Source organism: Protopterus annectens, chromosome 1.part0, assembly GCF_019279795.1.
Source record: "Protopterus annectens isolate FY-2018-M chromosome 1.part0, PAN1.0, whole genome shotgun sequence".
Taxonomy (NCBI): Eukaryota; Metazoa; Chordata; order Ceratodontiformes; family Protopteridae; genus Protopterus; species Protopterus annectens.
In genome coordinates this window covers 1,795,147,462-1,795,172,927 of record NC_056725.1, presented here as the reverse complement: position 1 = coordinate 1,795,172,927, position 25,466 = coordinate 1,795,147,462, and the positions used below count along the sequence as shown (strand labels likewise).

Here is a 25,466-nt window from a genome sequence, read left to right as displayed (position 1 = left end):
GGAAAATTGTTTTGCTGATTTCTCTGATCTCTAAGGTGAGTGTATGAGTTGCAAGCTATTTTAGTGGGTCAACTGTATCTTTTCTTCCACAGTGACAGGGTTTCTTCCGGAACAAATCCTTTTATTATACCTAAAGAGTTGTCTGAGCTTACTTTAAGCAAGTCTGTCAATCAACGTGCTTTCTCCTGAGCCTAAAAATGATGCAGAAAAGGACTTCTTCATACATTGGATATCCACAGACAACTTGCATACTATCTTTACGGAACTATATCTTTCAAAACTTCTGACCATTTGTTCGTTTGTTGTAAATGTATGAAGGAGGGGACAACCCCTGTAAAAGCAGACTATTTCCAAATGGTTGTCTTGGGCTATTACCTTTTGTTATTCCTGCCACAACAAAACTCTTCCACTCAGGGTCAACGTTCATTATTCCAGGGCCTTGGCTTCATTAATGGCTTTTTGGAAAGGCTTGGACTCTATAAGTATGGTAGATGCACCAACTTGGTCCTCTGTGCATACTTTTACAAAGCACAACAAACTTGATACCTTTTCCAGGTCTAGAGCAGGCTTTGCTAGGACCATTCTCTAGGGGCTCCTGGACCCTTCTCCTTTCTCATCTCTCAGTTATGCTAATCTACCCATGTAGCTTATTCTGCTGTAGCAGTTATCACTATGCAGAACATAGTGCAGTTGTGTAAGTAAATTTACCAGAACTGCAGATATTTGAATGATCACTGCTGTAAGTAGGTACTCTTTCCCTGTATTCCCTTGTTTGTGTGCGTGCGTGTGTTTGTGCATGTGTGTGTGCATGCATGTGTGTGTGTGTGTCTGTGTGTGTGTGTGTGTGTGTGTGTGTGTGTGTGTGTGTGTGTGTGTGTGTGTGTGTGTGTGTGTCTGTGTGTCTGTGTGTGTGTGTGTGTGTGTGTGTGTGTTTACACCAGGGTGTGGACATGTAGTTTTTTTCTTTTTCTAGCAATGTCTTTTCAGGGTTTAGCCTCTGGCAGTTGGCATAAAAGCTACGAAGGGCTTGGTGCCCATACTTGTTTTTCTATTCAACTGAGCTTGAGCTGACTAATTGTTTGGGTGCACAGAAGGTACCCTGAAGCTTTGGCAGCTGCCTGGCTGTTATATCGAATGCAAGACATAACCCATGTAGTTTAAGCTACTACAGCAGCGATCATTCAAACATCAACTGTTATGGTAAGTGCAGTTATACAGTTGTACTTCCTTCTCCCATTTACAAGATAAAGAAAGTTGTTAGGCTGGTTCTGGTTTTGCCCCAGCTGCCAGTGACTGACTCTGCTGTGGTCAGATTCTGTTCCTCTGTCCACTCATTTTCCACTGGTCCATGTGGTGTAGCATCTTCAGCCAGAGATTTACCCTCCATGGACAAGGGAAGACTAGTCTTGCTTGTCTCAGGGAAAGGAGTTGTTGAAGGTCTACCACATAGATGGGAAAGAAAGCTTGTGCTTGGGAAAGTTTGCATGGGTTGGTACTTTTCAAATGAGTTTTCCAGAAAAAGAAAATAGAAAGTTAAAAACTTGTCATCTTTTGTTTCTATCTCAATGGGCAGGGAAGTTTGGCCAGGATTTTCTAGGGAGTCATTTTTTGCTTTTTCTTTATCTACTTCCATTTCAGAAAAGAAAAGAAAGAGTTCCTTCTCTTTCTAACTCTGATTTTCAGTCAGAATAGCAGGGACTGGAAGACGAATGTTGGACTTTAGGGACTTTCTTTGCAGCCTGAAAATTCTGATTCTGAGGAAGTTGTTGCTTCATTGCAAAAGATTTATTTTTCTGACATTTTATCTAAAATAAATGAGTTTTTAATGGCATAAGAATTAAATTATTAATTTCCAGCAAATGTATTATGATTTTCTACAGCTGGATATTCCCCAGTCTGCACCTGTTCATAGATTTATAAGCATTTACTAGGCTAATGACCACAAGAGCCTTTTTAAACCTAGCCATGCATCCCAAATCTCTGACAAGTTCTGATACCTTTGATAAGTGTAAACATGGGCCTGGGAGATGAGCCATTTGCAGGTTATCTGTGTCCATTAGAAACATAGGTGCCAAACTAGGGATGGATTAATGTTCTTCCTGTTTTGTTTGATCTAGGGAATGTTTTCCTGACAATGTATACTTTCCATCTTAGTCAGTCTCCTGCCCCTAGGTACTTGTCTAACCCTAAAGCAGATCCTGCTTTGATTTCATTATCCAAAACTGCTTCTGCTACTTACATTTTGTGACAAGGATGGGGAATATTTTGACAAATTTGGGAAGCAAGTTCACCACGTTAACATTTCAGAATTTTCAACTGCCAGCTTCACGTGCTAATGTTTGTACATCTATCTTCTGAGAACATGAAAAGGTTAACTGTTAACCCTCTCTCTTTTGAGGTGAAAAATATGTGAATACCCTTTTTGTGTCTGATTATCATGTGAATTAAACATGTTCTTATAATGCTGCTGATACTGTCTTCAGTGCAGCTGCAATTATGAGAAGATTTGTCTGGCTATGTCTTTAAAGTCTTCCTGGAGATGAGAAAACTGAAATTTTAATTTCTCTCCCAGATAAGGAAATGTTGTTTGTCTCTTCTGCATCTGAGGTGCTTAAGAGATCTGATGAAAGGAGAATGTTGATTCAAGGGGTGACCAAAATCTTCTAGCTTTCCTTTTTAAGATGGATACAAATTTTCCTTCCAACTCAGCTCACGTTTTCAAAAAGCAATTCAAGCAGCAAGGTGAGGTGCCAGCAAACAGGATTTTAAAAAGCAATGACAAGCTGGCTCCAAAAAGAAAGAAAAGGATATCAAAGTCAAGGATTGTCCAAAAAGTCAGAATGACTATTTGCCTGTTTTGGCCCTACACAACCATCTCTCCCTCTGTCTGAGTTTCCCCGTTCCTGGAAGTTATTCAACAGGGCTACACTTGGCAGTGGGACTCCCTTCCTTCTTACCCAGTAAACTAAATATTCCTTTCTTCTGGTTCTAGAACAAATGTTATCTTAGGAATTCACAGCACTAGTGCCTACTTGCCAGATGGGCAAAAAGATTTTATTTAAGACTTCTAGTACCAAAGAAAGAAGGGAGCTAGAGGACTGTGCTAGACCTCTCCTTCCTCAATTTTTTGTCAGTGTCCCAAAGTTCAGAATGTTATCCCTTCAGACCCTTTAACCTGTTGTCTTCTTACTAGCTTTTATGGTAAAGCTAAACTAAAATAATGTCTACTACCACATTCCCATTGGTAAATATTTCAGATGTTTGTTAACATTTTCTGTTATCTGGGTTACATTATCAGTTCTCTCTCACTCTCTCTCTTTTTTTTTTTTTTTTTTTTTAACCATTTGGACTACCTATGACTCCAAGGGTATTTGCAAAATGTCTGGATCCAGTAATTGTAGACTCCAAAGCACTCGCATTTTTCCACATTTAGATGATTGTCTTATATTTGCAGATTTTTTTCCTGTTGTCAAGAGTCCTTAGCAAGTGTTCAGAATCTTATACTCAGTCTGGGGTTTCAAGTGAATTTATATAAATATTTTCTCTTTCATTCTCATAGATTAGTTTTCCTGTGATATCTGTCAAGTTCTGCCTTGAGAAGAGTTTTTCTTCCTCCAGAGAAAGAGATGTTCCAACAGTTCTTCCTCAGTTTTTCAAACCAAAATTAGGTATCTGCTTGGGAATTTCTCTGAATTCTTGGGTACATGGCTTCTTTGATTTTTATGATTCCCTTGGCCAGACTTCACATGAGGAAAAATCAGTGGTACCTCAGGACAGACTGGACTTCATATTTTCACACTTTATCTTTTCAGATCCCAATCTTGTGTTTGTAAGGTTCATAGGAGATTACTAAGCTGTTGACCCGGTGGTGATTTTTAAGCCTAGTTGTTTCAACCCAATGTAATACGGTAGAAGTACTAGGCAGTACCCAAGATCGCGTTTAGTGATGACTGCCCATGTCCAGGAGGATTGTGGGCACTATTCCTGGTAAGAATTTATGGTGCCCCATCCACTCATCCAGGTTCCTTTTGAACATTGTCATAGAGGTGCTCTATTTCACATGAATTGGTAGCCTGTTCCAAAGACGTGTCAGTCGCTGGGAGATAAATCTGTCCCTTCGGCATGTCCTATTTAAGCCACAGGCCATATTTAAGTCCCTGGAATGGGTAGCTCTAGACCCATTTGATTTACAGATATGCAGCAAGTTTATTAGGTTTGGGTCTTACTCTGTAGGCCAGGCATATGTCTCCCCTAAGAAGTCTATATGATACAGAGCATAGTGATAGGGATTCTAGTCAGTTCGTGTAAGGCACATGCTGGAGTAACCTTTGATCTTCTTTGTTAGAAACATCTGAGGTCTCTGTAAATGCTGTAGGTGCTTACTACAGTACATACGGAATGGGGCATTATACTCAGTTATGGGCCCGATAAGTGCAGAGTATAGAGGGAGTTATAACTTCTTTTGCTCTTGAGGTGATGCCTTTACTAATCAAGTGAGCTACGTGGAGTGCAGAAGGCAGTGATGATGCATTTCTTTGCATTCAGTTTGAGAGTGTGACTAATACACCAGTTGTTGGTCTGCGTAAGTCCCTCCTGGAGTATACTGATATTGTTTAGGGATTCAATGATTGCACCTAGTTTGCAGTCATCTGCAAACTTGGTCAGCCACAACCCTTTAATTTTGACCTGAACTTCAGAGAAATATATACCAAACAGTAGGAGGCACAGCACTGACCCTTGTGGCACCCCACTGGTAACAGGTCTGCTGGTTGATGTGGAGTCACCCACTTTGATAGTGTGTGTCCAGTTTGTGAGCCAGTTGGCAACCCATCTTAAATGAAGCAGTTTACTTTCAGTTTGCTAAGTTTATCAGTAATGCCTGAATGTGCAATTGTGTAGAAAGCCTTTGCCATGTTGAGGTATGCTGTGTGTACAGATTTCCCCTCGTCAGTGGCCTTGGTCACACTTTCAAATAAATTCACCAGATTTAACAGGCAGGATCTGCCCTTCACGGAACCGAATTGGGTAGGTTCCAGGGTTTGGAGGTCACCCATGTCTTCATTTATAAAGTCCATAATGATACGTTTCATGGCCTTACAGATAAGGCTGATCAGGCTTATTGGTCTGTAATTCCCCGGGTCTGTTGCTAGGCCACCTTTGTGGAGGGGAATAATTAGCTGTTCTCCATTTCACAGGAACAGATACTGTGGTTAGGCTATGATTGAAAAGGGTACTTAGTGGTGATGCTAGTTCATGTTTTAGCCTGTTTAGAGGACAGTCTGGGATGTCTTCTAGTCCCATAGAAGCCATGTTCTTTGCTTTGGACAGGACTTTCAGGACTTGCTCTTCTGATATGTAAGGTGGGGGTGGAGTTTGGGGGAGGGTTTGTTGTAAGTTTGGAGGGGATAAGGGAGTAAAATTTTTGACAAACCTATCTGCTAGCAGGTTCACTATCTCTGTGGGGTCAGTGTGTGTGATACTGTTGGCCACCAGTTCAGCACATGCTTGCGTCTTACCCTTTATGTTATGTACATAGCTGTAAAAGGCCCTATGGTTATCCTTGGCAGTACTTGCTAAGTTTTTCTCAAAGGAACTCTTGAAGGATTTGACAAGTTGTCTTATTTGCCTGTTAAGGTTGAGGGATGTGCTTTTCCATTCTTGGGTTCTTGTCTTTGTTTTCTTGGATAGCAACTTTTTGCATTTATTGTAGAGTTTGTGGATACTGGAAGTCCACCATGGTAGCTTAATTTTACTTGGGGCTCTGGCTCTGATTCTGTCCGGTACAGCTGAGTTTATATACTTATACAAGTGATTGTATAGGGCTTTAGTGTATGATTCGGCGTAGTTATCACTTTCAGCTTGGGGTGGGGCTTGGAATGCATTTATACCTTCACTTAGGAGGGTATAGTTTGCCTTGGAAAAGTTTTTTTAGTCTGATTTCACTCTTTGTGAGTTCTGGTGTTAGTGTGAGTTTGAAGGTGACTGATTTGTGGTCAGTTTTAACTAGTGAGGGTCCAACAGTTGCAGCAGTGCATCTGTTTGACATGTTGGTGAGGACCAGATCTAGAATGTTTGTTCTTCTTGTCAGGGTATAGGCAATTTGCTCCAGGGCATTTGCATTCACAAAGTCTAGGAACTCTTGTGATAGCGATGGTGGGATAATTGAAATCCCCATAACCAGTTTGTTCGGTAAAATCTGGATTGTCTTTAGTTTGGTTGAATAGGCTTTTTGGGTGTCATGACCCATGGAGGGGGGTCTATAACTAGCTAGGACTTGATTTGGGGGTCTTACCCACCATAACCTGGACCTGGAGTAACTCCATGGAGTTGTCCAGTCTAACTAGAATTGAGGTGAATTTATCTCTAATATAAATTGAAACACTGCCTCCTTTGGTTTCACATATTCATTTTGAAGTCTAAAGGTGTGGAAAGCATTGTAGCCTTGCAGGGTTGAGGTACTCTATGAGGCCTTAAACCAGGTTTCTGTGACTGCATAGACATCTACATCTTCTAGTGATAGAAGTGCTTCCAGGGAGTGTAGTTTTTGGTTTAAGCTCCTAGCATTTAGCAGCATGACCCTTATTTTGTTCTGATTGGTTAATTTCATGTCAGTAATGTTGTTTTCATGACCTTGCCTAAAAAAAGCACTATAGGGAAGGCAAGAGCCTTTGCCAGCAGCCAAAAGTCTAGGGGTTCCAGGTGCAAACCGTATCTGGTAAGGCAGCACTTTGTCAATTGTGGCTTCCCAGGCAGACAGGAACTGGATCCCCTTGGAATGACACCAAAAACTAAGCCAATTATTGAAATCAATCTTTTTTTGTTTATACTATGGCATCATTCTAGGTGAAGGTAGTATGCTGCTCAAGGCTAGGGACATACCTTCCTGGAACACATACTCAGAGAGCTTGGCCATGTCTCTCTTCATATAGTCCAGTGAAGTGCGTCTCAGGTCATTCACACCAACATTAACTGTGATAGAGTCATAACAGTACTTGTTGCTGAGAGACATAAGTGCATGTGTGATTTGGCGAATCCTGGCACTGGACAGGCAGCTGACTGTGACTTTCTCCTTGTCCAGCCTGGTGAATTGAACATCCGAGAGTCTCACTATTGAGTCTCCAATGCCAAGAAAATGTGTTTTTTTGAGTGTTATGCCTTATGGGCAAGACACTGGTGTTGCTATGTGTCCTGCGTGCTATGGAGACTGTGTTAGCTGTAACAGATTTGTGTTTTGCAGGTCTCTGGTGTTTCAGTAAGTTTTTTGAGAGAACCTCTGCATATGTGGATTTACGTGTTTGATGCGTACTATGTGTATGAGTAGTGGTATGTGTATGAGTAGTGGTGCTATGTGAATATGCAGTGGTGGGTGAGTTGACAGCCTTCTCTGTGTTACTGTTTTGAGTGAGAGAGAGAGCATGGATTCTAGATTTTTGCTGTAAATACATCTCTTGCAGTCTGTACTAGACTGTGTTATTAGCAGAGAGTTGTCTGTGTATATGAGGCAGTTGCTACAGGAAGGAGGTCCTATTGCTGATAGACCAGTTTTCATAAAATCCAAGTTTCCCATTCTACCTTCAACTTCCTCATCAGTCAGTCACAGTAAACATTTCAGACCTGGATTGTGGAGCTGTGTCATAAAGGGTGAAAGACCAAGGTCGATGGAATAAACAGGACACTCACAAGCTTATAGGTGTCAAAGCGATGATGGCATTTGTAAATGCTTTAAAAGCCCCAATTCATCTCTGGTTACCAGGACCTCAGCAAGTTTTCACAGTTAACACCACAGTGATGTGGTACAGTAGGAGAATACCAGATCTTACCCTCTTTGCAGAGTAACTGTGATAGTCTAGGAGGTAGCAACTCAGCTCAGTTTGACTTTTCTGGCTTTATACATTTTATTTGAGCAAACATTGAAGACAAGTCAGGTAGGATCAAGAAAGACCCTCACAAATGGAAACTGCATCCAGGGGTCTTTCAGGACTTCATCCACTGTGGGAACATCTTGAGTAGATCTGCTTGCCTTCTGACAGAACAGACAGTTAAAGAAATTCTTCTCCAGGATTCCTTTCGTACAGGCCTAGTATATTCCTGTGGATGGGAATGTTTTTTTTTTATGTTTTTGCAACTTTTCCACTGATATCCAGTGTTCTTCTAAAGCTTAACACCAGGCCTGATGTACATAAACATTAAGGTGCCTGCAAAATACCCCATATAACACCTTGGTCTTAAGCACTCTCTCTCCAAAATATAGCCAAACTTCTTCTCTTTCAGCTGTTCCCTTTAGTGGTCGCCCCAGCAGATCATCTGTTTCCATTTCTTCCTGTCTTCTGCATATTGCTGTGTCACACCAACCACCTGCATGTCCTCTCTCACCACGTCCATAAACCTTATCTTAGGCCTTCCTCTTTTCCTCTTACCTGGCAGCTCCATCCTTAGCATCCTTTTCCCAATATACCCATCATCCCTCCTCAGCACATGTCCAAACCAATGCAATCTCACCTCTCTGACTTTGTCTCCAAAGTGTCCAACCTGAGCTGACCCTCTAATATACTGATTCCTAATCCTGTCCATCCTCGTCACACCCAGTATAAATCTTAACATTTTTAACTCTGCCACTTCCAGCTCTCACTCCTGCCTTTTTGTCAATGCCACTGTCTCCAACTCATACAACATAGCTGGTCTCACTACCCTCTTGTAGACCTTCCCTTTCACTCTTACTGGTACCCATCTGTCACAAATCACTCCTGACACTCTTCTCCACCCTGCCTGTACTCTCTTCTTCACCCCTCTTCCACACTCACCATTACTCTGAACTGTTGATCCCAAGTACTTAAACTTATCCACCTTTGCCAACTCTACTCCCTGCATCCTCACCATTCCTCTATCCTCCCTCTCATTTACACACACATAGTCTGTCTTAGTCCTGCTGACCTTCATTCCTCTCCTCTCTAGAGCATATCTCCACATCCCCAGGGTCTCCTCAACCTGGTCCCTACTCTCACTACAGATCACAATGTCATCTGCAAACATTATAGTCCATGGGGCCTCCTGTCTGATCTCGACTGTCAACCTGTCCATCACCATTGCAAATAAGAAAGGGCTCAGAGCTGATCCTTGATGTTATCCCACCTCCACCTTAAACAGATCTGTCACTCACACTGCAGACTTCACCACTGTCACACTTCCCTTGTACATATCCTATACCACTCTTACGTACTTCTCTGCCACTCATGACTTCCTCATACAATACCACAACTCCTGTCTAGGCACCCTATCATATGCTTTCTCCAAGTCTACAAAGACACAATGTGACTCTGTCTGACCTTCTCTAAATTTCTCCATCAACAAAATATAGCCAAACAATATACTTAAGTTGTAAATATGAGTTCAAAAAGGGCAAAACATGGCATTTGCACAGATAGTGGGTTTGGGCTTTATTGGCCTGAATGTACCAGAAAAGACTTAAAAAGGAAAAAGACGCGAGTATTCAGAAGACTTCTAGCTGAAACACGGGAATGCTTTTAAGGATCATTTAATTTACAGCATTCAGTCTTCTTGGATAGGACTCTATCAGCATGGTACATCTTGACTTGACAATATTTGCCCACTCTTCCTTGCAAAAGTGCTCCAAATCTGTCAAATTATGAGGGCATCTCTTGTGCACAGCCCTCTTCAGGTCAACCCCACAGATTTTCTGTTGGATTTAGGTCTGGGCTGTGGCTGGTCTGTTCCAAAAATTTTCTTCTGGTGAAGCCATTCTTATATGCTTGGGGTCATTGTCGTGTTGAAAGGTGAAATTCCTCTTCATCTTCAGCTTTCTAGCAGGTGCCTGAAGGTTTTGGGTCAAAAGTGACTGGTATTTGGAATTGTTCATAATTCCCTCCACCTTGACTGAAGCCCCAGTTCCAGCTGAAGAAAAGCAACCCCAAAGCATGATACTGCCACAACTATGCTTCATTGTGGAGATGGTGTTCTTTTGGTGATGCAAAGTGTTATTTTTGTGCCAAATGTGCCTTTTGGAATTGTGGCCAAAAAGTTCAACCTTGGTCTCATCAAACCATAATACATTTTCCCACATGCTTTTGGGAGACTTGATGTATTGTTTTGCAAATTTTAGTGGGGCCTGGATGTTTTTCTGTGTAAGAAAAGGCTTCCATCTTGCAATTCTGCCCAGTAGTCCAGACATATGGAGAATACGGGAGATTGTTGTCGCATGTAGTGCACAGAAATTGCCAGAAATTCCTGCAGCTCCTTCAATGTTGCTGTAGGTCTTTTGGCAGCCTCCCTGACCAGTTTTCGTCTCATCTTTTTATCAATGTTGGAGGGACGTCCAGTTCTTTGCACTGTCACTGTTGCCCCATATTTTCTCCACTTTTTGATGACTGTCTTCACTGTGTTCCATGGTATATCCAATGCTGTGGAAATTTTTTTGTACCCTTATGACTGATATCTTTCAACAATGAGATCCTTTTGATGCTTTGTAAGCTCTCTGCGAACCATGGCTTTTGCTGTAGCAGTCAACTGAGTAAATGTCAGGAAGATCCTACTAGGACAGCTGAAGTTTATTTGGAAATAATCAGAGTCTCTTTAATTGATGGCAGGTGTATACCCAAGAACACTGAATGCTATAATTAAATCAAAAAGTGCTTCAACAAAGTATTAGTTTGAGGGTGTGCACACTTATGCAACCAGCTTATTGTGCATTTTTTATATTTTCCCCTGTCAAATTTGTTTGGTTTTCAGTTGAATTGTACAGGTTATAGGTTACATTAAGGTGAGAAAAGTTTTGAAATGATTTATCGTGGTCTCATTTTTTGTATCACAAAAACCTGGCATTTTAACAGGGGTGTGTATACTTTACTTCAGGAAAAATAAATAAGTAAGCTGTCCCTGTATTTCTGGGGATGAATACGCTGAGTTATATTGTATTATTGCAACCAGTATGTGAGCAACCCACTCATGATATATTCGTATGCCGTTCACATGGCGACAAAATCATTTAACATTATTGTAACGATTTCTAAGTGTATAAGTTTTTAAAATGTAGCCAGATTTTTAGGCTGTTGTCCTCCCGTTATTTTAAGTTTTCGCCAGCTTTGTTGTACTACGGTGTTGACAGGAATATGTGGTGTTGTTACTTAATTCTTAAAGCTTACCTTCAGTTACGGCAGGAAGGTAATGTAAAAGGTATAATTGTTAGTGTCCGTTTTTATTTTGTTAGATGTACCGATCGTATTACTGTAATCAGAAATTCAACGGGCTGTTGTAGATAACTGCTGCTTCTCTTCCTACTGGAACTGATTGCTCCACTGTACATAATTACCACTTGCGTCTCACTGCCATTGCACCTGTACATACCTGTCATCTGTCCAGATTTTTGCACAATGTCCAGCTTTTTGCCACATATTTTTGGTCTAGCCCTCATAAAATGTGTGACTTTCTAGCAAATCAGCAGAATGATCTGAGGATTGAAGTCAGTAACTAATGATATACATTTGATGTTAACACTATATCTGTAGCAGCAGCCAGGTTCATTTTACTTTTCATTAAGTCTCATCACTAAAGGACGCTACCTAGGAAGAGGATTTTTGCCGTTATTCCTATTCCTGTTTCAGAACCAATGTGATACAGTACTAATTTGGAGTTTACACACCCCTTTTTTACTTTCAGATAAACTTGTTTTGAGATAAAATTATGAATTATACCAGGTTAGAAATCTGGTTGTGATAATACATAAGTACCAAAAATTCATATAAAAATTCCACATACTTAAAGATAGAACACTGCACAACAATCAGAGCGCATAGAGAAATGATTTTACATCAAAAGTTCTATATAAAACTTAATTATCATGCATAAATTACTAAAGATGTAATTCACACCACAAAATATGCAGATGCCCATTTTAAAAGTGTCGTTATGCAGTTAGGGGTGAACACAGTACAGATATCAGTGCATATCTAGAGGTGGTAAGGCACGCAAACTTCTGGATTATACCTCACAGCACCTCTGCTACATGTCTGCTCATAATAACACTCTAGGTTAAATTTCTTCACTCAGTCAAATACTTAATCACATATTCAGTAAGTTCTGTTGTATATGAATCAGAAATGTATCTCTGAACTTTCTCATGTATTTTAAAGTTGAAATAATTTTTTTCGCAAATTTACTAGATGCACATACTTATTCACATGATTTATTGGGATTTGGGATGTTCATCTTTAAGCTGTAGGTTTTAAGTTCAAACAGAATAGTATGGTTGTTAACCTGTGTTTTCATTTATAGTATCATTGACAATCAAAATAATCTTTCAGATTTTTTATAGTACTCTTCCATGTCTGGATTTTCATATCAGCAGCAGCTTCTAATTCTCCTGCCTTCACATTCCTTGCTCAAACTTAAAATACCTTTGACTACATACCACCCAGAACTGTTTACAGTATTACATGCAATTTATGTAATGAAACTTTTTATAACTATTAATAAGAACAAAATCTGTTTTACTTACAATAATTTCTTTAGTCCCTTTACTGTCCTTCTAAACATTAATGATAAAGTGGGATGTATAGAGTTCAAGCACCAGTTTTAAACAGTCAGCAGACCTACAGTCTTTTTCACCCACTTCCTTCAGAAAAAAATTCACGTCTGGCCTATATTTAATGGAATTGATGCTTTACAGTTATCCGATTCAGTCACTAATTTTGTATCATCTCAAATTCCTAACAGCAGTCTCTAGTTCAAATCCAAGTAGTACAGATTCTTCTAGTCAGATCCTAGGCTTTTTACTGTCAGTCAAGCATTTATATTTGGAACAGTAAAAAGGTTTCAGTGGCAAAGTCTCTGTATGGACTCTGTTATTGTCAGAAGAATGAGAAGGAGTTCCCATTAGCTTACTGTCTCACTGTTATGTTGACTTAACTTGTTTTTCTTTTTTACTCTTTCTTAGTCTTTTTGAATCCAAAAAAATCTTTGATCCTTCAGGAGAAAAAATATTTTGAAAAAAGTTGGATATGGCAACTTGACCCTTTCAACTTTCCTTGACTGCCGAGATAAACTAACTTCTTTTCTGCCAAGGGTATGGCAAGTAATCATATTCCACAAACACTATGTCCCCGGTTTTTAATATTTTTTCTTTGCGTCACAGTTTTATCTAGAGCGGGTCTTCCTTCTGGTATGATTGTATCTTTACTAATATAGCTCTTGGCTGCTTTTTCATGCTCACATTTGGGGCATACACATGATATGCCCTATTAATGAACAAATCTTGCTATGAAACATTAATCCAGTTTAATTTGTAGTTAAATCAGTGCAGTTTTGGCAAAACATGTCTGTTTTTATGTGCATGCCCTGCCTTCTGACTGTACTGTATTTTTTTTAAATAGTTTTTCTTGAAAACCTCATCTTCACCCAGATTTTCTTTCATTTCATCCTCAAGTTTCTGCAGTTTTATTGACTTATCTGAGTAGCTATTAAAAGTTTATATTTTTCAAGCCTTTTGCTGTTTGCCTGTACATGTTCTTTTAATGTCTCACTTATTTTAAATATCTTTGAAAGCATTTGACTCCCCCCCCCCCCCCTCAAATTACTGGAAACCATTCCTATATAAAAACTGCTTTTTGCTGATCAGCTGCAAGATTCTTCCCAGCTGGAGCACATTCTTCTCTTATTTGGTTTGATTTTCTCTTACTTTCTCCAGATTTATTCCTTGCTGACATCCAAGCATTGCAATTACTAGCCAGCAACTTAATTTTATCAAAAGTGATAACTTTTACTGGCTTTTTGGACAACATCTCAGTTTCCAGATTGGGAGAGCTCTAGTCAACTTGTCACTTAGTGTGAAGTCAGGATTTTGCTTCTTTCTTGATCACTTTTTAGCAGTTTTTCCCAGTGTCTGTTAATTACCCACATTTCATATAATTCTGTGGCCTGCAGCACTTTCACTGCTCGTATTTTTGCATGTTTTACAGAAAAGTGATAAAATATGAAAAATGTAAGCTTTACTATAGAGCTGAACTTACAAGCACTGCTATATACAATCTGATTTTGTTAGTGTTATTGCTTATGGGTTGCTGTCCCTTGTTTTATACTAAATGGCTGTTGAATGTAAGATGACTTTCATTAGATTTTTTTCATCGAACTTATAATATCGTTTTCTAAAAATAAACATAATTTACTGTACCAAGGGAGTAGTTTCATAGAAATATGTGGTAGATGTGGTGCTACTGCTTTAATAACTTAAGGTTTCTGTTTGATTTGTTATTTATGTAACCAAAATATTTCTCCACTTATCAGATATTTTCTTTATTTCAGGTTGCAACAGCAAACTTAGCGTGGGCCTCAGTGGCAATACACCAAGTTCAGGTATGTTTTTTTTTTACTGGATTAGTGGAAGTTAAGTTTCACATTCCCTATTTTTCTCTCCTTTTTTTAAACAAGAAACATCTTTATTAAATTATCACATATGACATAAGCAGTCATATATTTTTATAAATGAAAACAAACCATATTGATATAATTTTAGTTGCACACATTATACATCACAAACCACAGTGATATAATACTAGTTGCAAATATTATACACCACTGGTAATCTATCCAGGCATTGTTAGTCAAAGATTACATAGCTTATTCAAATCCTGCCTTCTTTTAATCCTTGTTTCTCCTCTGCATGTATTGTTCCTACAATTCCCATTTGTTTCCTATGTAATTTTCTCCTACTCTTTTCTAAAGATCCCAATTACATTTGTTTTAGCATTGTTACTATATTCACTGCTTCTAGTAAAATTGGCTTAGACTTTGATTTCCATTTTCTAGTAATTGCTTTTTTGGCAGCTGCCATAATTAGACTCAACAAGGCCTTACTATGTCTAGGGCTGGCAATTCCAATTTTGTATCAAAGCTCAAAAAAATATTTCCTTAGTTACACCAGTTTGCTCAGTATCTCTGACAGAGTAGTTTGTAGGGAATCTTTAAAGTCTGTCAACTCTTTATAGTCCCAAAAAATATGTTCCCAGTTACCTCTTTCTTCCCCATCATACCTCCAACATTTGCTATCTATCTGTGGAAAAAGTCTTTGGGGAATACTTGGGGTATAAAATATCTATGTAAATACTTCTAAATCTTCAAGACTTTGTTGTGTATTTGGGAGACATACATTTGTCACCTCATTGTTTTTTTTAATTGCTTATCTAATCTCTCTTCCCAATCCTTTCTAACCTCCTCTGATTGATTCTTATAGTTATCATGCAATATTTTGTATGCTGTACGAATTATTCCTTTTTCACAGCAGCAGCTTTTCTACACTCTACTAAAATCTCTACCAGTGTTGGTCTTTTGCTTAGGATCCCCCTATTTTCTCTTTGCCTATACGCTGATATCAATCCTTGGTAGAGAAGGCAGTCTCTATACTGCAGTCCAAATAAATTCTTGGCCTCTTCCCATTCTGTTACCGTTCCCTCTCTAATTATTTGCTCCCAGTACCTTGGCTATTTTACCAGTTTTCTGCAATAAATTCTAGTCCTCTCTTGACTATTGTCTGCATCCCTAATTGTAGTCATCCCTATTGGCAGAATCTCCTTTCCCCATTCCCTTGTTGGCTTAGTTCTTAGAATGCGTTATGCTACTTTATGAATATAATATTCTGCATGGTTATTGTTATTCTCCTTCAGGATCTTCATTCAAAATCCAAGCCCTTCCTTGTTTGTTGGGCTTCCCCTTTTTATCATTCCTTTCTACTTTGAATTATATGTCTCTGCTTGTGCTATGTATAGGAGCCTTATCTGTGTAGCACTGGAATTCTCCTTTAGATAAGGTAATCCCAACCTGCTTTGTTCAGTTGGAAGAATCAGCTTGTCCCACTTGTCTCTTGCCATCTTCTCCTCTCAGAAAAAAATCCTTCAGCTCTTTATTAATTGTTATCCACAACTCCTCTGGTTGACAAAAATATGCCTGACCTGTGTATAAAACTAAAGGGACTAAAAACATTGTAACTGCTTGTATCCTGTTATCCATATCCATATAACAGAGCTTCCAATTTCAAAGTTTTTGTATTAAGTTTTGTTTAGTCTCTTCACAGATATCCTTAGTTGCCACAACAAAATCCTTTTTAATCCATACTGCTAAGTACTTTATTTTATCATCTCCCCATAAATATGGATATTGCTGAACAAATTTGTGTGTGGATACATAATTTACAGCTATTGCCTTTATTTTAACTTCATTAATTTTGTGTCCCGAAAAGATTTGAAATTGCCTCAAAATGTTCCAAAACGCTGAAATGTCATTTTCTGGTTTTATCAGGTATAAAATAATATCATCTGCAAATAGAGCCAGTTTTTCTTGACTACCATATCAATTATATCCTTGAATTTCTGAGTCTCACATTTTCGTTGCCAGTGGTTCTAAATATAGTGCAAATAAAGGGGAAATAGGACATCCCTGCCTCATTCCTCAGCTCAAACAGAAATTATCAGAGAGGAACCGACCCACTTTAATTTTCACCTCCAGTCCCTCGTATATCCTCCTAATCAACTGTATTATTTTATCAGAGAATGCAAATGATTCCATTGCCCTACTCATAAACTCCCAGCTTACTCTGTCAAATGCTTTCTCTGCATCAAGACCCACCATCAACAGTGGCATTTTCTTACATTCAACTTCCATCTGGATCATCAGTATTCTGTTAATGTTGTCAAATGTTTGCCTCCCCTTCACAAAACCACATTGATCCATATTATCAATTTTGGCATCACCTTTGCCATTCTTTTAACCATTATAGACATAATTTATAATCATGGTTTAGTAGTTTCCCATTCCCTCTTGAGGGGACTGGTAGAGTGTAACCCATTTTTTCTCATTTTTTTCTGTTAAATAGTTTAGAAAATAGTAATGTAGAATTTACTTTGGAAAGGACTGACATAATTGGGGCCCATTAAAATAAAAATCTGATGACAGTTTTCATTTTAGCCTCAATTGATAGGTTTGGATCCAGTCCCTTAGATCCAACTCGGCCATTGCTAAAGCTCATGGCAACAAAGAAAACTCGAGCTTCTCCCTTACCCACAATGCACCAACCGCAATTACCTCAGATCTTGTTTGCCGCTTTTCAGTGAAAGAAGTGGTTTCCAACACTGTCGAGCGATATTCAGATAAGTTTGTAAAATTTCACTTATTTCCTTAATTCTCCCTTCTCCATTTAGTTTAAGTTTTTCCTTTACCTGTTATACCCCTTTTTGACTTGTCTTGTGTTAAATTTCTTATTTTCCTTCCTTTTCTTGTACTCTCATACCTATTGGTGTTATTGTTAGTATCTTTCCTTAGTACTACATTTTATGTAGTTTCTGCGGTAGCATTTTTGGTGGTAGTTCTTTGCTCTTTACCTAAAAAAAAAAAAAAAAAAAAGGAGTAAAAAGTAGTAGAGAAGTAGTTACATTTCTTCCCTTTCTTGATTTTTTTTGGCTTGACAGTACAGCGGATAAAGCTCCAGCAGGCTTTAAGAAATATACTAAGTGTGGGCATAAGCTCCATGTATAGGATGTTTAGGACCACTTCATTTATAGAAAGATTGTTCTATTTCCCACAGGTTTAGCCCAAGGGCATTAGTTGAATGCAAGAATAAACTCATTCTGAAAGGTCTATTGCCTTCATCTTTTGGAGTGGCTATATCTGGAGAGAAATCTCCGAAAACCAAGACAAAAACAAAATCTTCCTCTCTGATGCCTTCTTCTTCCTCCTCTACTTCAGAGTCCACAAAAAAGAGTTCTCACAAACATCTGAAAATGTCTGATCTGACTCCTTCACATCTGAGGAGATCAAAATTATCTAATCCATCTTTCTTGGATCAGAGGAGATCAAAATTATCTAATCCATCTTTCTTGGATCTGACACTATCTAAGCTGGATCCAGTTGTTGCTGGGTACTTCTACATTGACTACTGTTATTTTACCAAGGACTCTGTATTCACTGTCGGTGGATCCTGTACCCTCCAGGGTACCTTCCCCATTTCTGGACAGACCCAGGTCTCCTTCGTTGTTTTCCACTAGTTCTTCCAGAAGTCTGATGGAGGAAGATGTGGAAAGAGTGTTGAGGAAGATACTCTCAACGCAGGGTCAGATGGGTGTCCCTTCAGCTCTTAACTTTGTAGGTCAGGAAGTCTGTTTTTCTGTTACACCCCCACTACAACTTCCTTTTCTGATGCCTTCAGTGGTCTCAGAGTCTGTGGATCCTAGTTGCCCAGGTCTGTCTTACTCAAATCCGAGGATTGCTGCATCCTCAGATCCTAAGCTTACTCTGAGCGCTCCAATCCTTTTGGATCCAGGGAACTCTTTAGAGATGAAGCTTCCCAGTCAGATCTGAGGTGTTGCAGTTGTCTCTGAGGCTTTCGGAGCCACCTGTGTGCCTCAGATCCTTGACATTGGACAGCTTGACTCCAACTTCCACCTCAGGCATTTTGCCTTCAGAGCAGGTGACAGCCACGGTCCAGAAGCATCCCTTCTCAGATCCAAGGTCTTCCCTTTCCCCAGGGTGATCTGATTTCAAGGTTGTGAAGACAGTTTTTCTGCCTCACAGAATGGATGGATACATCCTCCTCAGATCCTAGATCTTTATCCCTGACGTGTCAGCATTCAGGGCCTCACCAAATTTTTCCACATGGATAGCCAGTACCAAGACTCCAGGCTTCCCCACTGGGAATCTTGATTTCTTCTTTTGATACTTCTCCAGATCATACCATGGAGGAGGTCTCTAAGAAGAAGACATGCAAGAGGAAGCACCTAGGCTCACCAGATGAGTCTGTCACAGAAGATACGGATTTTGATGAATGTGTGGGATCCCAATAGTCACCTTCTGAAGATGTCTCATGTGGAGACATACTTAAAATCCTTAAACAGAGAGGTAGCTGGCTCATCTACCTCCTGGGTGACTCTGTCTACCTATGAGCACATTGAGTTGTTCTTTTGGCAGGTGTGGAAGGAACCTGACACCATTGAACCTATACCTTGGAAATGAGATAAGATTATGGCACCACCCATGGACAAGTAGTTTTGGGGAAAAGGATTGCCCATTGATGCCGCTGGTCATAGGTGGCAGTCACCAAAATGAAACTTACCAAGGAGAGTTCCATTGTTCACCCCCCCCCAACAGAGAGTCCTGGACAATGAGAATATTTGGGAAGCATGTCTGTGCTTCAGCGACCTTCACTTTAAGGTCTCTAAATTATTTGGCACACATTACAAGACCTCAGAGGGATTTGATTAACTCCCTCTCAGAAGCCGTTTCTGAAGAAGTTCAGTCATCTGTGGTGTCTCAGTTGGCTACCCTGCAATCCATTTCTAATTCCTCCATGAGACTGGTTTCTCATGCAGCAGAAGAGGAACCTCAAGGGCAGTGGGTTTAGGCATTTCCATTTGGAGGTATACCTGGATGCATTTGTTTGATTTTGTGGAACCCTTCAAGTCCTTGTTCATCAATGTTCACTTTGATGGCATGTCTTTGTTTGGCCCCAAGGTGAAGGACACACTGTTTAGGTGTGAAAAGGGTGGAAAGACCCTGTCTGCAGTGGGCATATATTTTTCAACCCCTCAAAGATCCTTTTCCAGGAATCAACAGGGTGGTTGAAAAATATGGTTCATGAAGTTTCTGGGTCTATTCCAAGACATGTGGAAGAGGTTCCCCCAGAGGCAAAGGGGGAAATTCTAATGGATGGTGCTGCCCACACAACAGAGGTGGCCTGCAAAACCAGGGGTCCAGAGAATCCTTCTTTGACGGACCCTACCAGCACTCCTGAAAGGAGACCTGATTACCCTCTGCTAGAGGCAGTCAGGGGATGTTTATCCCTGCACCAGAAAGCCTGGCTAGACTTAAAAGATACTTAGGTGCAGAGGATTATTTTCAGAGGTTATATAATTCCTTTTTCCCTTCCTCTTCCAAACTCAAGAAAAATCCCCGATGTTCCACTCAGTCAGACGAAACAAGCAGCAATTCAATTTCAAATGCTGCTAGAAAAAAAATAGTCATCGAGGAGGTCCCACCAGAACAGATAGAATCTTGAACTTACTCCAGGTTCTTTTTAGTGCCAAAGAAAACAAGCGACTGGAGACCAATTTTAGATCTCACCAATTAAACAGGTCTGTTCAACAAATCAAGTTTCGGATGGTCAGAGTTCAGTCCATTCTCCCATTTCTGGGCAAGGACAATTGAATGTGCTCAACAGACCTTCAGGATGCGTACTATCATATAAAGATGAACAGATGATCCAGAACATATTTACGCTTCTGGGTGGGAGCCAGTCATTACCAGTTCAGAGTTCTGCCCTTTGGGATCACCACAGCCCCCAGGGTGTTTACCAAATGCATGCCAGTAGTAGCAACTCACCTGAGACTACAAGGATTCTGGGTGTTTCCATATCTAGACAACTGGAATATTTCTGATCCAACCAGCTATCAAATGATAAGGGCAAGAGATGAGGTTATCCAGATTTGCTCTGTTTTGGGGATAACCATAAACTATGAAAAGTCTCAACTAAAACCAACTCAGAGTCTAGAATTCATAGGAGCGATATTGAACACAAAGTCAAGACCATAGCTTCAATACTGCCCTCAAGAGTTCAGATCATATGATCACAGGTCAGAAAGATAATCTGCAGTACCAGGATTTCAGCCTGCCTGGTCCTTCAAGGTCTGTGTTCCATGTCAGTAGCAATAACTTTAGTACCTTTAGACAAATTTTACATGAGAATTCTTCAGTAGATGCTAGTCAGACAGTGGTCAGTACTTTACCAACCCATGTCTTATCAGAGACAACTCACTCAGACATGCAAGACAGATGTCAGGTGGTAGATTCGATCAGATCAGCTTCTACAAGGCTGTCTGTTTATTCCCCCTTAGCCCAAGGTCATAGTGACCACAGATGCTTCCCAACTGTGGGGGGGGGGCATTTTCTGGGGAGAACAGTCCAAGGCACTTGGTCCCCTGAAGAGGTCAGCTTGCCTATCAGTGTCCTACAGATGAGAACAGTGCTTTAAACATTCCAGGCCTTCCAGAATCCTCTCCCTTTGGGGACTATTGCAACTCAAAAAGACAATATGTCAACAGTTTAGTACATCAACAAGCAAGTAGAGACCAGATCTTACCCCTTGTGTCGAGAAGCTCTTGGAGTGTGGCAGTGAGTGATCTCATTCAACCATTTTCTCATAGCAATGCATATTCTGGGGAAATCCAGTGTGACAGCAGACAAACTGAGCAGGTGCATTCTTACACCAAATGAATGGTCTCTCAAAACGAATATCAATGAAATAATTTTCCATCAGTGGGACCTGTCTTGCTGAGATCTTTTTGCTTCCCCTCTAAACAACAAATGCAGAATCTACTTTGCTTTAATCCCCCCACAGGGCAGAATTGCCAAGGGATGCTCTACTTCACAATTGGCCCCCTGGTCTACTCTATGCTTTTCCTCCCATACCGTTAATTCCAAAGTTCCTTCAGAAAGCTGCCATGTTGAAGAGCAAAGTCATCTTCATTGCACCTTACTAGCTTTGACAGATTTGGTTCCCCTTCCTTTGGCCTCACTTGCTTCAACAGCCTTGGATTCTGGGTCCAACTCCAGACCTCCTGTCTCACCCGAGAGGCATGATTCATCCAAACATGACTAACCTCAGGCTAACTGCCTGGTTTCTCCAGTTCCATTAATAGCCAGACAACCTATGTTCTCTTCAACTATTCATCAGATCCTTTTATCCTCCCATAAGCCTTCTATCAGAAAGCACTATTCCAGCAATAGAAGAGGTTTGTTCACTGGGCTCACCTAAATAATACTGAGCCCTTTTCAGCCCCCATACATGGGGTTCTTGACATTTTTGCCCCATCTTTGTAAAGAAGGAGCTAGTTCATCAACTATTAAAGTTCAGTTAGTGGCCATATCAAATTTTCACATTGGTTTTGATGGTTCCTCTGTTGCCTTTTTCAAATTAAGCAAAGCCTTCCTGAAAAGCACTCTTCTTCTAAGACCCCATTTTAGAGATCCTACTCCTCCATGGGACCTGAATCTGGTACTGCAGGCTTGTACTAAATCTCTCTTAAAACCAGCAGCTACATTCGACCTGAAATGTATTTCCTGAAAGACAATTTTTCTGGTGTCTGTTACCTCTGCCAGACAATTTTCTGAGATTCAAGCCTTGTCCTCAAAACCACCATACTTTTTCACAAGGATAGTTACACTACAAACTAATGCTTCCTATGGTGGTGTCAGAATCTAATATCACTCAATCCACAGATTTGCCAGTATTTTTTCCTAAATTTGCTAACAAGGGTGAATACATATTACATTTATTGGATGTCCACAGACAATTACGTTTCTACCTACGAAGAACTAAAGACATCAGAAAGTCTGACCTATTGTTTGTTTCATTCGCAGAATTAAAACTGGGAAAACCAGTTGCCAAAGTCACTTTATCTTGGTAGCTAACCGAATGTATTTAATGTGTTTATAACAAATTGAACATTAGTCTACCTAAACCGTTATGTGCCCATTTAACTAGATCCATGGCTACTTCCTCAGTGTTTCACTCCAGAATGTCCACAGATGATAAATGCACAGCTGCAATCTGGGCTAGTCCCCATACCTTTGTTACTCATTGCAAATTGGATCTGGTCTCCAGAGGTAGAGCATCATTTGGCTGAATGGTGCTCAGGAATGCCATTCCTTGAGTTCACCCTGGATGTTAATTAACTGGGGTTGGTGAGAGGGGAGTTGAGGATAGAATGAAAATTGACAACATCAGATAAAGAAGTTATGTACTCACCATAACATTCCATGTGTGTTGTCCATTTTAATTTTTCCTTGACTCCCCTCACACCAACCTCCATCCTTGAAACTTATGGAAGAATGAGTGGTTACAGGACATTTCTGTCCTTTATATTTAGCTCCAGATATAGCCTTCTCCAATTCTGAATATGAGAATGCCTTGTCTACTAAAGTCAGCAAACAAGATCTGAGGTAATTGGGGTTGGTGCATTGTGGGTAAGGGAGAAGCTTGAGAGTTCTTGGTTGCCACAAGCAGTGGCCGAGTTGGATCTGAGGGACTGTATCCAAACCCATTAGTTGAGGAAGAATGAAAAAATGAAAAAACACAGAACGTTGTGGTGAGTACATAACTTCTTTTTATGCAACCTCTTTGTATAACATTTCCTTTATATTTTACATGTGGTTCTTCTGTTCAGCTTGCTTATATTATTCCTTGTTTCATTTTTACCTTCCTTCTTAGCTGTTATGCATACAGTCAATATTTCAACATTTCTGCTGATGCCATAATCAGTGCTCGAAGGGTACATACCACTGTCTTCATTATATACCTGGATATCTCCAGTTAGGTGGTTCCCAAATCCATTGTGTAGTTCAGTGTACCTTTTTATTCTTTCGTCACAGATAATATGGATGTAATGATTTCCCCACGTATGGATATTTCTTGAATGAAATGGGTCTTTGACAAACATTTATGTCAGAAAAGTATTGCCATTCCCAAAAATCCATAACATCTAATTTCATAACATTAAGCCAGAACATTGAATTTCATAACATCTAACAGGACAAATTACATGAAAATAACATCCCCTCCACATATAACGACACCAAACTACCAAACACACTTTTTACTACATTTCTGCAGGGGAGCTTGATACAGTGGGGTTAGGAAATTAGCGTTTTGCCACTGTAGTGCGATCTTGGAGTTGGTATATTTAATTTACGGGGTGGGGTGTGGGGGCAGAGCCCCACACATGGGGGGGCAGGGGGGCTTGCCCCCCTGCAGAAACGTAGTAAAAAGTGTGTTTGGTGGTTTGGTGTTGTTATATGTGGAGGGGGTGTTATTTTCTTGTGATTTGCAGTGTTAGATGTTATGAAGTTTGATGTTTTGGGTTTTAGATGTTCTGGTCTCAGTGTTATGAAATTCAATGTTATGGGTTTTAGATGTTTCAAAGTAGACCAATATATATATATATATATATATATATATATATGTATGTATATATATATATATATATATATATATATATATATGTATGTATGTATATATATATATATATATATATATATATGTGTGTGTGTGTGTGTGTATATATATATGTGTGTGTGTGTGTGTTTATATATATATATATATATATATATATATATTTGTTGTAACATTGACTGCTGTTTCTTCAATTGCTTCCTGTACTCTGCATGTAGAGTATAGCTTGTTTTATCTAGGTAATGATTAAAATGGGTCCATGTTTATCAGCTTAATACCCTTGCTGTATAAAATGGTAAATAAGTTAGGCTGTTTTCTGTCCTGGCCCTGTCCTGTGCTTGTTTATTTATTTATGCAGATAACCATATTCCATTGTTCTCTTTCTTGAATGTCGTCAGTTTCCACAAAGTGTTATGCCCAACTTTTGTTTTGTGTTGGCAAACAACCTTCTGCTTATTGCATGCTGTACTGAACACTGTAGTGACACAGTATTTTGTTTCCTTGTCATTAAAAAATTTAATTAAAAATTTGCATTCAGCAGACTAAGTATAATTATGGGGATTTCTGTTTTCATCCCAGTAAAAGTGGTGAAGAAGCACACAATCCATCTGTGATTTTGTAAGCAGTTCGTAGATGTATAAAGTTAGTGGAGGAACATGACATAAGACATTTTTTCTGAACACAGTATTATGATTCAGTCAAGTAGAGGAAGATGAGCAGTGACCAGTTATTTGATAACAAGCAGAAAAGCTTGTGGCTTCATCCAAAAAATGCAGAAGGTCTTGTACGCCATGAACCAGTGGAGCAGTTTATGAACAAGTATAGGTAGCAGAAAAACTGGAAGAAGTTAATTCCTATCCCTGTTCTTAGGTTCACAATCTTTAATGAAAGGGAGTGCAGAAAGGGAAAATGCCATGTATTTTTTTTTTTTTACTTTTTGGTTGAGAGATAAGTGCTTATAGAAAACAAATGAATTGACCAGTTGCAGAAGATATGATAGGGAGAGCAGGAAGATATGACTCCAGGAGGAGAACAGGGAATATTGACTGATTGGAGTATGTGGTGTAACTAGAAACAGAAATACATGAGAATTGTTGAAGATTGTACCTTTTCTGACAGCTGGTAGGATAAGCTTTAGTGGTCTCATCTTCCGAATATAATAATACAGCCGAGGAAGAAGTGGTAAATGAACTCAGTATGGTGAAGAAATATTTGTCCAGCACTCTAAATCATGTTAGTGTTACTGAAAATGGAAAACTTAAATTTCTGGAATTTAGCCCCTTCAGCAAAGAAATGCAGCTTCTTTTATTGATTCAGACAACCAGCTTGTTGTCTGGTGTTTGATACCTGATTATTTTCCTTGGAAAAGCCATTCTGTTTCTTCTCAAAAATGACCTCATCGTAAAGGCAGTTTATCCATTTAGCCAGTTTATCTGTGTCAAGTTTATTTAAAGTGGGAAGGGGGTTT

At 39.5% G+C, this 25,466-nt stretch overlaps 1 protein-coding gene across 2 annotated transcripts in view; it reads left to right on the top strand.

Annotated features, from left to right (window-relative positions):
• Positions 1 to 25,466, top strand: part of PDE10A (phosphodiesterase 10A) — a 4,065,478-nt gene that overhangs the window by 2,552,825 nt on the left and 1,487,187 nt on the right. For both annotated transcript variants that reach the window (XM_044069581.1, XM_044069571.1), the window contains exon 8: positions 14,311 to 14,361. In XM_044069581.1, the coding sequence (XP_043925516.1) occupies positions 14,311 to 14,361 (51 nt within the window). The remainder of the gene's footprint in view (positions 1 to 14,310; positions 14,362 to 25,466) is intronic.